The 16608-nt window shown below is 34.4% G+C and overlaps 1 protein-coding gene across 11 annotated transcripts in view; it reads right to left on the reverse strand.

The window, feature by feature from the left end:
- CNOT2 (CCR4-NOT transcription complex subunit 2) overlaps nucleotides 1-16608 on the reverse strand; it is a 119142-nt gene that overhangs the window by 35534 nt on the left and 67000 nt on the right. For 9 of the 11 annotated variants that reach the window (XM_035002143.1, XM_035002147.1, XM_035002148.1 and 6 more), the window contains one exon: nucleotides 9848-9970. In XM_035002143.1, the coding sequence (XP_034858034.1) occupies nucleotides 9848-9970 (123 nt within the window). Of the gene's footprint in view, nucleotides 1-9847; nucleotides 9971-14057; nucleotides 14159-16608 lie in introns of all 11 variants that reach the window. The other 2 variants (XM_035002150.1, XM_035002149.1) reach the window with 1 other exon arrangement.

Below are 16608 nucleotides of genomic sequence, written 5' to 3' on the forward strand. Positions count from 1 at the left end.
CCACCAAAATAATTTAACTAAATAAGACTTGAGCCATGTCATCAAAAGGGTTATAATCTAGTTGAAGAGAATGAATTATGCACCTAATTATACTCTCAGGCACAATGTGGTAAATCGTCTGAAGTATCTCAAGAGGAAAATAATTTTAAATAAGGGTGAGGTAACAGAAATATTTTATAGAGCAGTAACATCTGATGAGGGATCTTCCAGGCTGAGAATATGCAGTCAGTGTAAGTATGATAGAAGTTAGTGACATAATTAGAATACAAACAAAATAAAGAACATTAGTGATTTCATTAGAGGTAATTAGTGAAAGGAGATGAGGCATACAGCCCTATGCACATCTGGGCATATACAGAAGAATGGGAAATAAAAGAGTATTGCTGGGGCCAGATGTAAAGGGCAGATGACTACCAACTATGGCAATAAAGAGAAAAAAATAATACTAAGGGAAGAAGCAACCTGAGCAGGCTGTGCTTTTGGGGGAGAATTCCAACTGGATGGAAATGGTAAGATACTGAACCAGAACAGCAGAGTGGGACTACAAAAGAGAGGTCTTCTGGGGGTAGAAGCAACAGTATTTCATGACCTGCTGAAATGGTTGAAGTTTAGGGAGAAGGAGGAGGGTGAAGAATCACCAGACAGGGAACCATCAGAGACTACTTTGGTTTCAGTGAAGAACTGGGCTGACATTGACCAGGAGGAAAACCAGAAGGAGAAATATTTAAACAAGAGAGTTTTTACAATACATATTTCATGCTATTTTCATGTCAAACTTCTGAGTTGTTCTAATTACTTAAAAATTCACAAAAACTTTTATATAACAGTATAAACTAATGATATACATCACTCTTCTGAGGTAGGGCTGAGTAACACACTACTCTAAAACCAGCAGTATTTATTTATTTTTTACAATTTTATTTATTTATTTGACAGAGAGAGAGACAGTGAGAGAGGGAACACAAGCAGAGGGAGTGGGAGAGGGAGAAGCAGGCTTCCCGCTGAGCAGGGAGCCCAATGTGGGGCTGGATCCCAGGACCCTGGGATCATGACCTGAGCCAAAGGCAGACGCTTAACGACTGAGTCACCCAGGCGCCCCAACCAGCAGTACTTAAATAAAGTAACAAACTTTCTAGAAAATCATCAAACCTTATAAATATTCCTTCTCAAATCCAGAGGGTACACAATCTAAACAATTAAACTGAAAGAATATGCATTTTATGCCTGATCAAGTTCTTTTGTTAGGTACAATCATCATTACTGTTAACCACATAACTGGAAATATTTCAAGCACCTTAAAGGCTCATTTCCAAATTGCAGAAACAAGATAAAGAAAATGTGTAATATATAATAAAGCTTTAGTTGGTGACAGAAGGTAAAAGGTTTATAAATAATACTGAGAATCATGATATTCTGTTATCATTGTTACGTCACAAATGAAAGTAAAAGAGTAGTTTCCAAAAGCTTCAAATATAAGAGATTGGCCAATATGACTGCATGTCTTAGAATTATCCTCAATGTGAACACTTTAGAATGGACCACTTAAAATTTTACTTTTCCCAGAAATTTATGTTTACTGAATATATAACTCCAAAGAACAGACATTTTTAGTCCACTTTCTCACAAAGGTTATATATATCCACAAGGAGTTACAGGTGTGCCAAAATATCAACCCTCTCAGCACTAGGAAGCTAAGAGAGGGAGGCACAACATGAAGGTAGAGAGGGCATGGCTCCCTGGGCGAAGTACTGGAGATCAAGAGCAGAAGGGTGACCCATTTACCAGTGTGACATAATAACTATTATCATTTTCTCTATGTGTGAGGGTACATGAAGAAGGTTAGTAAACAATACTTTACAGGAATATGAAAGTAGTTTGTTAAACCTAAGAGTTTATAGCCTTTAAAGCATCCGCGTAAAATAAGCATTAATCAGTCATGCAAACAGATGTTAAAATGACTGCCTCAAAACATGTCAAAAATGCAAATATATCATTTCTTATAAAACCAGTCCCCAATGGTATGTATTTTTAAACACTGAAAGCATGCTTCATGAGATATGTCAGTGCTAAAAATGTATTTAACACAATGAAGGAACGTGAATGGGATATAAATGCTATTTCTGAGGGCAAAGAAAATGCACAAGATATGTACCATGGCACAACAGTAACTACAATTAACAGACAACAGAAAACTTATATATATATATAAATGCTGAAAGTTAGTAATATAAAGATAAATTTCTTAGAGAAATAATAAAAGCTTTAGATCAAGAAACACATTACAGTAGGGAGTATAATGTAAGCCCAGCTTTGGAGTCAGAAAAAAAAAATCTAGGTTTGAATCCTGGTTCTGACACTTACCTACGGGAGAGCCGGGCCTCTGTTTCTTTCCTGTAAGATGGAAATAACACTACCTACCTCACAGAGTTGAAGTGAAGATTAAATGAGATAAGATAGGGCACACAGTATGTGCTCACTAAATGGTAGCAGCTGTTGCTAATAATCTAATTTTCCTCCCAATGCAGGGACTCCCTTTAACAGCAGTCAGAGGGTCATTCAACCTTTGGGGAATTTACTGCATAATACCCTACATTTATATTAATTTTTGTCTAAGAAGCTAAAGAAGTAAGTTCATCATCACAAATTTCAGGTAAACTAAGTAGAGCTTGTGTTAGTAGATGGGGGAAATGGCAGGAAAGTATTAAATGTTACACAACTGGTAGAATGCTGAAACCAACAAAAAGGTTACTATGTTCCCAGTCCAAAACCATCATTTCAATTATACTCTTTCTCATTTCTCAGTCTATGATATAAACTGCAGTCAAACAACAACAAAAACCAGGAAGCAACTAGAAGAAATAGTAATGTGATTCAAGTTATTTCCGTGACCCAACAAAAAGCCCATTTATCCTTGGTTTATTATATAGAATGTTAAGAAAATCAGTAAGTTAGAAACTGCATTTAAAAAATTATTTCCACTGTTACTAGACACAACTCTGAAATCTATGACCAAAAAAAGTTTAAAATTTTTTTGTTTTAAAAATATACATATTTGAAAACTTAATAAGCAAATCTGGGTCCTGCCCTCAATCCATAACAACACAAAGGTGTTAATTATTCTGTGCTTTCCAATAGTGACCAATTCTCAGTTATTCCCTCCAATAAATGTACCTTCAATCACAAAACAATTTTGGAAACATTAAAATCAGTTTAGTCAGGAAAGTATTTTCTCAGTAACAAATGACTTCAAAATGCAAGAAAGTTTGGTTAAATAAAAATTCCCTGACCACAAAAGCAATTAAAAAATGAAATGTTTTTAAATATCCTTTAAAAAATTCATTGTATGATATTAATTAAAGGTGTGGTAATAACATAATTCCCAACATTCTGTTATTAATCCAGGACAAAAAATAACAAAGTATAACTTTGACTATATCATATCTACAAACAGAAAAAAAAAAAAAAAAAAAAACCCACAAAGGAGAAGTTCTAAACCTAGGACGGAATCTGAAGAACATTTTAGAATTAAAAACAGGATGGTTTAAAAAATGAAACCACTTGTCACAATGAAATCTAACAGACACAAAAAGAAAGACTATAAGAAGACAATACATTTTTGAAAAGACCAAAAGAAGAAAGGAGAAAAGAAGGGAGGGAACAGTCAGAAAAACAAAAGAGTCAGTAAGTCATAGGACCTTGTACCTTATGAATCAGATAAAAATAAATTATGGGTTTACTAGGTATTACCCAATAATTCTGATTAAAACATTAAGTTTTAAAAAGAACATTTTTAAAAAGTATAATACATGCTGAAACAGTCAATGTAATTAATTCCTATTGGGCATTTAACATTCAAATTCAAAGTATGTCAATGAACATCTTTATATTATATTATCTAAATTTTAGGTTAGAGCCAAATACATAGGAAGGCATATGACTGACTGAAGAAATGTTCACATTTTTAAAAGGCTTTCAATATCCGTTTCTAAACTGTTTTCAAAGTCTGCATTAATTATAGTTCCCCAGCAAGTACTTCAATGCTCCCTCAGACAGTGGCTATTCTTCCATGAAAAAAGTGCCTCCTTACTAGTGTAACAGAAATAAAGTTTCATTTTCAAACTATGAATTCTTATTATTATTGAGATGAAACATTTTGTGATTCTTTTTTTACATATATCACAATTTGATAGATCTTGTAAGTATATCATTTTAACGCCCCTGCATAAATAGGCTTTTGTCTTAAAAATACTGAGCTTGAAGATTATGTGAATGTCAATGAATTTCAGAGGTTTGATTTGACATTTAATTCCTGTTTCTTTAGGGTACAGTCTGATTTATTTACATTTAACTCTATCAGGTCATAAAAATTTCCACATTTATATACATTCATATTTTCTTTTTCTTTTTTTTACAGATTTTATTTATTTATTTGACAAAGAGAGCACAAACAGGGGGAGTGGCAGGCAGATGGAGAAGAAGGGAGCCTGATGAGGGACTCGATCCCAGGACCCTGGTATCATGACCTGAGTTGAAGGCAGACGCTTAACGACTGAGCCACCCAGGTGCCCCCATATTTTCTATTTTTAAAGGTGATTTTTGAGTTTTTTAGGTAAATAATATCATCTGCAAATAATCGTTATTAACTGTTATATTTCAGTATCAACTCCTTTCCCTCCCTTTCTTTAACAGACTCCCTGACAGCTTACTATCTTCTGCGTATTATTATATATAGGTTCTCAGTAAACTAGACAGGCAAAGCCCTTGCCCTTGTTAAACTTAAATTCTAGTGGAGTAGAGAGGATAATAAACAACTGATGAATATGTACTTTTAGGTAAAGAAGTGTTATGACTGTGAAAATGCAAGAAAGAATTTAGAAGGATACAGTGGAAGTAGTACTGATAGTATATACAAGGCTACTTAGAAAAAGAGAGGCGGCTTCTCAGGGAAGGTATTTTAGCAGATACGTGGATATAGTGAGAGAGAGAACCCTGTGAAGATCTGAAAAACAAAACAAAAACAGTACCAAGGTCTTCAGGTAGAAAGGAATGTGACTGCAATGAGCTGGAGAGTCAGCCAAGCATGACTCCAAAATGTAGTTAATCACTAATCACAACAATGACAACAATAATGGTGAAAGAAGGTATCCTTATTTTATAACAGATTTTCATGGAATACTGGTTATTAATTGGCCTGAAAGAAATCCTAGTAGTCATAATTGTTGTAGGCTACCAAGTACAAAAGCCAGGTATGAGTTCAGAATGGTTGCTGTTTGTCAAACCAAGGAAATGGTCTACTCTTATCAGTTTTAAGAGTTTTTTTAAACATAAGGAAATGCTTAAGAATCATCAAGTGAGTGCACAGACTCCTAGGACTAGAAAATGTTAGCAATTAAAATACAAATATATTTAAATAACAAATCTAAGCTGCTTATATTATATAGTCCCCAAAGCGCTGTCTATTAACATCTTTAATTTTCTATAATGTCCCCCAAAAGAAAATAATTATGATAAAAAGAAAATCAAGTCCGTATCTGCCTATGATTTATTTAATCTTCGAAAACATTTAAATAACATATCTGTAGTATTTATTAAAACTAACTGTATACTTCAAATAGCAAATTCAGCATTCTACAGAAAGATACATACATATACAGGCATCTCTTGATATAAAAGGCCTTGGAAAGTAAGACGTAGTCCTAAAGAACTACTTAACAATTTAATTAGTACAGTCACATAAAGAACAGCTTCTCAAACACTTCTACAACCATGCATATAGTAAAGAGTTACATTTCATACTTTATGGATAGGGTAAATCAGGATTTGGTTTATAAGTGGCTTAAAGACTGACTCAATCACTGGCCAGCTTTTCTTTATCATAAATTGTAATTTGAAATTATTTTCTCACTGTTCCAGAGAGAAAAAAATTACAAAATTATCAGTCATTTATGTTTAAAAACTTTCTCTTCAATTGTTTTTATAATAAAATAATTGTTATTTGCAGATGATATACATAACTACGTAAAAAAAAACTCAACAGAATCAAATGGAATAATTTATTATTGTTTATATTAGTAGCAAAATTTACTTAATATTTACTATCTGGTCTTCTAAAAGTTTTGCATACAGTGGTTTATTCAATCCTTATAACCACCCATGAGTCATGTACTATTATTCCTATTTTATAGATGAAAAAAACTGAAACACACTGAGTAACTTGCCCAAGGACAACTAGCTAGTAAATCATGTGAATGAGACATAAAATCAAACAGCAGGACCTGCAGAGCCCATGCTCCTGTTCCCATTCAACAAAAACTAGTTAAGAGTTTTGTTAGGTAGTTGGTTATAAAATAAACACACACACAAACTAGTCTATATATCAATAAAAACCAATCAGAAAAATGTAACAAATATGGCAACCATAAAACCCTACTTATTAAAAAAGCATAAAGAACAACAGAAATAAGAGACATAGACTTCTGAAAAAAGGTAATCATCAGTATAAATGTGCAATAGTCGAAAATATTTTATAAAGGATGTGAAAGACCTTACCTGACTAAGATGTGAAAATTGTCTATAAAGTTACAGCAATTCAACTATGTTGTAGTTCTGCCATAGAATCAGTATGAGAAATAGAACAAAAGAGTTTAGAAACAGGCCCAAGAATATATCAGACATTAAAATATATTAAGGGAGGATTTCAATTAGCCTTAAATGAATGCTCTAACTCAGGGGTGAGCAAATTACTGCCCATAGGCCAAATCTAGCATATTCCTTTGTATTTGTAGAGTACATGAACTAAGAATGTTTTTTTACTTTTTAAATGGTTATATAAATACCCACATAATATACTTTACTTAGCCTCTTGGCCCAAAAGCCTAAAATATTATTATCTGGTCCTTTACGGAAAAGTTTTCTAATCTGTGATCTAAATTATAACTGGTGTTGGGACAACTAGATATTGGACCACCTCACTGAGAGGGTGGGGGAAGAATACAAGGGTAGAGATCCAGGCACCGTAATATTCACACCTTAAACCAAAATACTTTTTTTTTGAGAGAGAGAGAGCATGAGTGGTGGGGGGGGGAGGCAGTGCAGAGGGAGAGAGAAAATCTTAAGCAGGCTCCACACCCAATACGTAGCCCCACGCAGGGCTCAATTTCACGACCCTGAGATCATGACCTAAGCCAAAACCGAGAGTCAGATGTTTAACCAACTGAATGAGCCACCCAGGCACCCCAACCAAAATACATTTCTAAGGCAGCTAGGTTATATGTGAAGAATGAAGCACAAATATGCTAGAAAAAAGTAGATGGAAAAAGTCTAAGAATGATCTCAAAAACAGAAACCACAAAAATAAGAAGATTGATGAGTCAAATTCAATAAGAATGATAAATATTTTTATATTAAAGAACCACTCACTAAACTGTAAGCAAAAAAAACTGGGAAAATATTTGTAACAAAGCACAAGAGACCATTAATTTATGGAAAACACTAACAAATAAACAAGACTTACCACCTCAATAGAGAAATAGAAAATGGCACAAAAATAGGTAATCCACAAAGGAAGAAATGGCCAGTAACTACATGGAAAAGATATATTACTGAGTGTGTGTAAATTTAACAATGTCTTAATATTTTTTTTTAAAGGGGGGGCAGAGGGAAAGGGAGAGTGAGAATCTCAAGCAGGTTCCACGCCCAGCATGGAACCCCACGCAGGGCTCGATCTCATGACCCCGAGATCACGATCTGAGCCAAAATCAAGAGTCAGATGCTTAACCCACTGACCATCCAGGGACCCTTGTCTTAACGTATTTTAAAACAGTAAGCTTCTTTTGTTAAGAAAAGACTTAAAGACTTAAAGGTAATAGCTGATGAGAGTAAAAACTGGTACACACTTTCTAGCGGAAAATATGTGGACATGTCCCAGAGATTTACATAATAACATCTTTAAAATAAAAATATTTAAAGTATTAAATCAAAATTTTAGCAGTAAATTATTTCTGACCAGCAAAATTATGGGTAATTTTTCTTCTCCCTTCTCATGCATGTTTTCTAAAATCTGCAGTAATGCCCCTCTACTATTTTGTTATGAAAAAGGTGTCAGCAATAGCAGAGATTTATAAGTAGCTATTATATTATTATTCCCAGTTTAAAGAAGAAAAGGCTAAGGCTTGGAGAAGTTCTTGCCAACAGGCAGAACCAAGATCCAAACACACAAGGGTAAAGCTTTAGAGCCTAAATTCTTAATCTCTCTGTCTTATTACCTTCTTAATTTAAAAAGTTTTATAAAGCAAATCATTGTGTTACTTTTGTGACAAACAACTAAACAGAAATGCTAACCAACATATGTAAGTGTATCATTCTGACTAAAACCCTCTGATATATAGTATTTCTGCTCTCTAGAAGACAGACCTCTTATCTTTGTCGTTCTCTGCACACACTTTATTCCAGATTTCAGTTTGAAAGCTTCGTATCTTCCTAATCAGAATGAGTGCTTTTCATCAATAAGTAATATCCCACTACCATTTTTTCCACCAAACTTGCACTATACAATCACAGTAATACACACATGGATTAGTTTTTGCAAGCAACACTACCAGAAGATATCCCAAATTCTTTAACTACATGATCAACACATAAACATAGAAACTCACGTAAAAACAAATTCAATTATAATTTACATCCAAGAGCAAATAGCTGAATGGTCAGTAAAGTAACAGAAAATTAATGAGATGACATTATTCAATGAGCTATTAAACTGCACACTAATTATAAAGAAAGTCACCACATATTTTGAAGAGTCCTAATAACACAACGGATACATTGTTGCCAATATGACACAATTTTCAAATAAATATAAAGGGTAGTAACACCTCAATAGGAGGGAAAAAAAATTCACCCAAATCCTAAATCTAAGTTAAGCCAATTTGTGAAATTCTAAGACACAGGAAGAGATTTACTAACGATCAATTTCAATGAAAAATGAGAGCGTTTGTTACATATCTTAGAATTTTATAAATGCTTTTAAACATCAATAAGAATCTCATTAGGTTAATAACTAGAATAGATTGTTATATAGGTAGGGACATTAGGAATAGCAAGTTTATAAAAAGGGTTGAAAGGAGAAAAAAGGTGGGTGCGTACAAAGTACAAAAATGCAACTGGTTTGACTACTACAGTAGTGTATAATTTAAAGAGGCTTACCAGAATTTGAAATTAACAATTAATTTATTTAAAAATATTTTATCAATTTGCTAATTATGACTTGGCTGTGTTAAATCTTTTCATTCCAAATGGGATTACTGAATTACTAGCCCTCCAAAGTACTTAATCCACACCTTTATAATAGATCATCTTCCATGTTTTGAATATAGTTCTTCAAAAATGTTTCTATACTAGCATTCCTACAGCTGAACAGAGGAGATGCTCTTACTAACTAAAGCTTAGGATTACAGCCTGAAGATTCCATAGCAAAGGTAAAGTTTCATTTAATTTTGCCATTATATCTTTAAATCTTGCAAATCTGCTTTCTACTCTATATGCATATTTTAATATAAAAATAACAAGTTAAAAAAAACAACTGATGATCTCGATGTAAGACCATGTTTACCTCTTGTCTTTGAGTACTTCCACAGTATTACCATATCCCAACTTCAGAATCATAGGACATTTTATCTCCCATTAAAATGTAAGCTCATCATTTTTGTATCCCCAGGGCCTAGCATTGTGCCTAAAACATAGTCACTCGACCAAACATGGTATTCTGCAATTCATATGCTGCTTTTCAGGAACCAGAAAGAAACAGACATACACTGCTGAGTAAACACAATATAACTGATTAACTTACATCCTTTTCTGACCGATGTGGAAACATAGAAGACTGGCTGTAGTACATGTTTTCGTCATGGTAGTCACTGTCGACCCCCTCTACAAACTTCTTTCTTGAAGCACCAAACATGCTGTTTGTCACCTAAACAAAAATATTGCTTTTATCAAGAGTAATATTTTGGAAAATGTCAAGCTTTACCAAACTCCTATGTGGAAAACAGAAAATGAAGAAAACAATGCTAAGATAAAGAAACAGATCAACTAAGGGCTAATGGGGCATGTGAAAAAGTCATAAATCTAACTGTAACAATATAGCATTAAATTTTTGCTTCCAGGCTCTAAAAGCAAGAGGAGAAACTTAATAAAGTCTAGCATGCAATAATTCTACTTACTTTAAAGAAATAAATATCACTTATTCTTGAGAATTTGCAACTTCAAATATAATTTTCCCATAGAAAGATTTTTTAAAAATTAACTTTGGGTTTAATTATTCAAAATCTTCACACATATCTTCAATATTAGTATCTTTGTCATCACGGTCTACTTTGTAAATGATCTGTTTTTCAGAGCATATCATCTTCACTTACAATCTATGTTTATTGAGATGTACCACTTTCTGAGTCCGCTTATAATGGCAAACTAGAAACTTTATCTCAAGCCACAAGTACCCACTCATAACAGTGATGTTTCATTTATCATCCTGGTGTAAATTTATGATTTCTGTTATGTAACCTGCTTATTACTCTTTTGTTTTTTAAGTCTTTCCCACATCCAACACTAGTAATTTTGAGCCCACACCAATACAAATAATTACTAACTCTATGTTAATTCTTTTTTTTTTTTTTTAAGGCAATGCTAGAAAATGGTCTTCACGCTTCTTTTATTTAGGTAATCTCTCCACCCAATGTGAGGCTCAAACTCACGACCCCAAGATCAAGAGTCACATGCTCTACCAACTGATCCAAGCAGGCGCCCCCTTGCTAATTTTTTTCCCTAAGGATGACCTCTTTATAAAGTTTCCAAAACTATCAACTGACTAGGTTATTTATGGTCAATGTGTCTCCCAACAATGGTACTTTGTAGTCCAAAGTAAAGTGAAATGTCATGATGGAAGACACTTGTAAAGGACTTGAATACATGGTGACTACAACTTATCACAAAAATTTTGGTGAAAAACATCAAATTTGACGTCTGTCTTGTACACTCATTATGAATAAGGGTATTTTCTTCAATTATAAATAATAAATGAACAACTTTTATTTCTCATTTCAAAATAAGATAGTGTAGTTACTACTGTTTATCGGCAGACATGGTGAACTGATAAGCTGCAAGTCTTTTTTTTTTTTTTTTAAAGATTTTATTTATTTATTTGACAGAGAGAGAGAGAGACAGCTAGAGAGGGAACACAAACAGGGGGAGAGGCACAGGGAGAGGCAGGAAAGCCTGATGCGGGGCTCGATCTCAGGACCCTGGGATCATGACCCGAGCTGAAGGCAGATGCCCAACGACTGAGCCACCCAGGCGCCCCTAAGCTACAGTCTCTAATGACCAAATCTGACATGCTTTGGGGCTATTAATCTCCTTAGGTGTGAAATACAGAAAGTTATTTTTAAAGGTTTTATTATTTTGTTAGAATATACTGAATCTTTTTTAGTAGGAGACTCCCTGGTAAATCTCATAAAAGCTCTTCAGAATCAGGGAGTAGAATCCCACATGCCTATCCACCAACCCCCTAAGTAGTCCTTAACAGGAAAAAGAAGTGTTTTTTAGGGAGTTTTATTACAGAAAAGTAACAGTGGAAAAAACTTTAGTCTGCAAATTAAGACTCTCTACAGATGACATTTTAAAAGTTTTTTTTTAAAAAGTTAAGGATACATTTAATTCTCTTTTAAAGGACCATTACTACTGAATTCTAAGTAAGGATAAGCATGGGGAAATGGCATGATACCTAGAGAATTCAGTAAAATTTCAGAATATCAGGGTTACCTCTCATCAAATCATATACACATAAATCAACTCAATGGATACATAGCAAAATCTTCATTTGACAATTTTTGTATAACATTTATCATCAAAACCAATTATAGACTCCTAAAATTCCAAAACTGAAATTAACTATATAGAATAAAAAACTTCATTTACTGTTTGAAAGCAAAACTAAACATATGAAATGTCTCAGACAAAGGAAACAGAAATGTTTCTCGTTTATTAATGCAAGATTTTCCCACACTCCTGCTGTGTGTGTGTGTGTGTGTGAGAGCGAGCGAGCAAGAGAGCGAGAGAGACAGGGACGGAGGGAGGGAGAGAAGGAGAAAACACAAATATACAGAATTTCATTTTTGTTTTGTGTGCTTCAACAAAGAAATTACATATCAGTGAAAATACTAAATATTCTTACATGACTTCAGTAAAAAAAGAAGGGTAAGAATGTAAACACTCTCCTCTCCAAATGCAACACCAGTCCAGGAATGGGTACTAAGATGAAACAAAGAATTATCTGATCCAGGGCAAAAAAAGGAAAAAAGGAAAGGAAAGGAAAGGGAAAAGGAAAGAAAAAGACAGAACAACATTGTAAGTTTCTTATAAAAGCTAGTTTATTTTATTTTTAAGGGCCTGTACTTTATTCCACATAGAATGACGCAATGGGGTAAGAAAAGTATTTTAAATAGCCGTGAACGATGAAACTAAGAAGATAACAATCAAGCAGAGAAGGGAACTAACTAGGCAAAGACCTGTAGGAAGAGCATTCAACAGACAGGGAACATCAAGATCCTCAGTGGTGTGACTCAAGCAGTAGGAACTTACGGGAGAATGGGAGAAACTGAAGTCAGAGATACTGGTGGTCCCAAATCATGCTGTGCCTTGCAGGCCCTAAGGAACTTTGGATTTTATTCTATGTGAGACAGAAGTCAAAAGGGCTTGGGGATAGCTTCAGTAACATAATTTGGCATATGTATATATATTTAACGATTGCAGTTATTCTGTAAGGAATGGGCAAAAGAGGAAGCAAGAGTGAAGAAGGGAAGCAGGCAGTGAGAAAAGACCGTAGCTTAGACTACAGTGGTAGTGGTAGAAGTGGTGAGACACGGTTAGAAAAAGGATCTATTTTGAGAGAGACCTGACACTAATGGATGGATAAATGGATGATACCAAAGGGTAAGGTGTTCACGTTATCTCCTGGAAGAGAATAAGTAAGAATCAAAGGAATCTAGAAATCAATTTTTATCAATTTCAAAGAGGATATGTCAACACTATATTGAAATTACTGGTAATGCCAAATATAGTAAAGTCAATTTGGTAAATGAAAATTTAAAAAAATAATTTAAAATAAAATCATACTACATTTTACATTATATATATACCATACAATCTTTGGTATATACAATTTGTCAGCTTTTTTCAAGCAAATATATCAAGGGCTTATGCCTACTTTGTTAACTGACCACCTTCTCTCTTGACTTTCAAACCAGATGTTACAAAAAGTAAGTAAAAAGTGAGATGTTACCAAGAAAGAATATGATATGACATATGTAAACACCAAAAGCAGTTTCTTAAGCCTTTTTTGAACACAGATCTAAAACATTTAATAGACATTTTATCCTCTGATTCCACAAACTCTAATCAGAAAGTATATACATAGGTTACCTTACACTACTCCTTTCTATCAGCCTAAGCCCCCCAAACCCCACCCCCCCAACCCTGCAAAAGAGCTGGTCTCAAAATGAAGTAGTAGAGAGAGGGGGATTAAAGTGACAGGCAGAATGGAAGCACTGAGTTGGCTGGATTTTCCCAGTATATGTCATAATTTAATTTGGACTAGTTATGAATTCCTAAGGTATGACACTCTCAACATTTAAATATAGTATTTCAAACTCAAATGCAGTAAATCAGAATAATCACAAAAAAAGAGTTTGCAGAACCCCAAACTTAAGATGATCTAAACCAGTAACTTCAAAGACTAGTAAAGTGGCCCCAGGTCAGATGGATGACAATTAAAGAACAGGAGTAAGAAGCAAGGCCTGGAGCTTTATAAAAAGTCAGGGAAACAAAACTAGAACACTTTATAAATGAAAACTTGAAAATATATACGTGTATATATGTGTATATACATATACAGAAAAAAAACACATAGGAAAGGGTGAAAAATAGAATCAGATCATATCCAAGGCAGGATGATATTTAATCTTACACATTATTTCCTTCACCAAGGCCTCTGGAGAGGAACTTACTCTGAAATCATTTATTGTCTATAATGCTGGCAAATGCTGGCCCAGGCATGGAATCCTATTCCCAGGGACAGAAACACATCCATGGCAGAGTGGTCCTTTTCCTGATAGCAAACAAATGCAGGTTGATTTCAAAATCTATCTCCAGGCTCAACTCAAGGTTCTAGCAGCAAATTTTAAAGTACTCCTAAACATTTCTACCTGACAAGTACAATTAATAAACTAAATCAGTTAATATTTAAAACTGATTTTCTAAGTTACTTTCTCTTGCTTTGTTCTATACATCCAAGTTCTATCCTTTCTTCAAAGTGGCTTTCACATCTGTTTTTGCCATTCTTCCTACCATCATCTTAGTTTAAGCTCTGAACTAGTTTGTTTTAGCCTCCTGACTGATCTGCTTTCACATTTCAACGAACATGCTGAGGGAATATTATATGAATTATGCCAAAAACTGTGGTAACGTGGGGCGCCTGGATGGCTCAGTTAAGCATCTGCCTTCGGCTCAGGTCATGGTCGCTGGGTCATGACATAGAGCCCCGCATTGGGGTGGGGGGGGTCCCCTGCTCAGCAGGGAGCCTGCTTCTCCTCCCTCTACCCCCCCCATGCTCTCTCTCTCTCAAATAAATAAATAAAATCTTTTTTTAAAAAATCATGGTAGTGAACACAAAAGCTGAATAAGTAACAGCTCCTAGTCTTGAACAAGCTCATACTCTAGCTGGGAAATGTATCTGTAAATAAACAATTACAATATGAAAACCTGCACAGGTACTTTGGGAACACAAATGAGGGAATATCTGTGTCTGAGGGAAACTGATTATTAAGATTTTATTGTAAAGAACTAATGTTTGAACAAAGACTTGATTAAAAAAGATTAAAAATTTTTAAAAGTTCAAGTGTGTGGGGTGGGAGGTGGAAGCAAACTTGTGGCATAAGAGACAGCATGCACAAGTGCTCAGAAGTGAGAGAAAGCCCAAGAAACAAGACTTTCAATATAACTAAAAAAGAGGAAGTCTGGAAGAATGGTGATAGGTGGTAAGGAAAAGTAGGCCTGGACTTCAACGCCAGGTTAAGAGGGAAACAGCATAGGCAGGAAAACCAGGCACAAAAATCTAGGTGATGAACTAAGTCAGACTTCCCTTAAGTAACAGTTTATTATGGTGCCATACTATAACCACTACACTGACTCACTTTCTTGTTCTCATCTCTTCTTAATTTCTCCTATCTAGAGCATACAGACCAAGATTCCTGAGATCATGACCTTAATGTAACTGTGTAGCAGTAATTACCTCAAAACCTCAAACAAAACTTATGCCTCAGCTTAATTTGAGTTATTCACAGTTGTTCCTATTCATGTTAATCTCTGCAAAATGCCATCTGTAATGTCTATGTTCTTCAACAATTGAAACTCAAGCTGACTAGACTAACTTTAAATACTGACATTATCCATATCTTTCCTAGCACAAGCATCTCCAATATCCTCCAAACAGATCTTTATTAACCCGTTCTTAATTCTCCTCAAATCTACTCTCCCACATTAGCCAAAGTGAACTTTTAAAATAAAAATGTAATTGTTGTAGCCCTAACTGATTGAAATGCCTCAACAGCTTCCTAAAACAATTTTAAGGCTTACGAGTTCCTATGTAAACTCTCTGACCTTAACTCTCTCCATAGGTCCCCTGCCACCACTAAACTGCTGCCACACCAACACAAGATCTTTCCCACCTCAGGGCCTTTGTATATGCTGATATCTCTATTTAGAATGTTCTTTCTCCCACTGGAAACTTTCACACTAAGTTAGGGTTCCTGATTTACAGTCACTGAAAATACTTTACTGAAACTACAATCATACAATAATAAAAAATAACTTTCATTGACCACTTACTATGTGCCAGGCAGTATACTCTAAATGCTTTAAAATTGATTTATGTAATTGATTCTCAAGTATTTACTTGTGTAGTCCTCATTTTTAGATGAGAAATGGAGAAGTTGGATAACATGCCCAAGGTCATATATCTGATGTGCCCAAGGTTCCGTTATCTGGTAAGTGACAGAGATGGGATATGAATCCAGGCAATCTGCTAGAGTTCCCCCCCTTTGTAACCACTACAGTACACTGACTCTCACACATACAACTAATAGTTTAATGTGTGTATTCTCCCCAAACTGTAAGCTTCATGATGGGAAAAGGAGTAAGGGGCAAAAAGGGAAGGGCACTTATTTTGCAGTGAACAACGTAAATAGAGGATGTTACAATCAAGTATTTGTGCATGTCAAAAAGATCTCTTTAGCAGAAAAATGAGAATGAACTGACTAGAGGTACATGAAACAAAAGCCACTCACTACCAAACTGATCGTACCTATTTTAGACAAAGTTCCATTAATTTTAGGATAAAATTATGCTTAAAAGAACACTATTACACCAATTAAAATTACTGTTTCCATATTCCAAATCAACTAATACTTTTAAGTACTTTCTAAATACAGTGAACATAATTTAATCCTTCAAGGAATTAATAAAATCTCTAAATTTCATTATAAACCACTAAAATAGACA

The sequence above is a fragment of the Mirounga leonina genome, unplaced genomic scaffold (assembly GCF_011800145.1).
Source record: "Mirounga leonina isolate KUSES-001 unplaced genomic scaffold, KU_Mleo_1.0 Mir_126, whole genome shotgun sequence".
Taxonomy (NCBI): Eukaryota; Metazoa; Chordata; class Mammalia; order Carnivora; family Phocidae; genus Mirounga; species Mirounga leonina.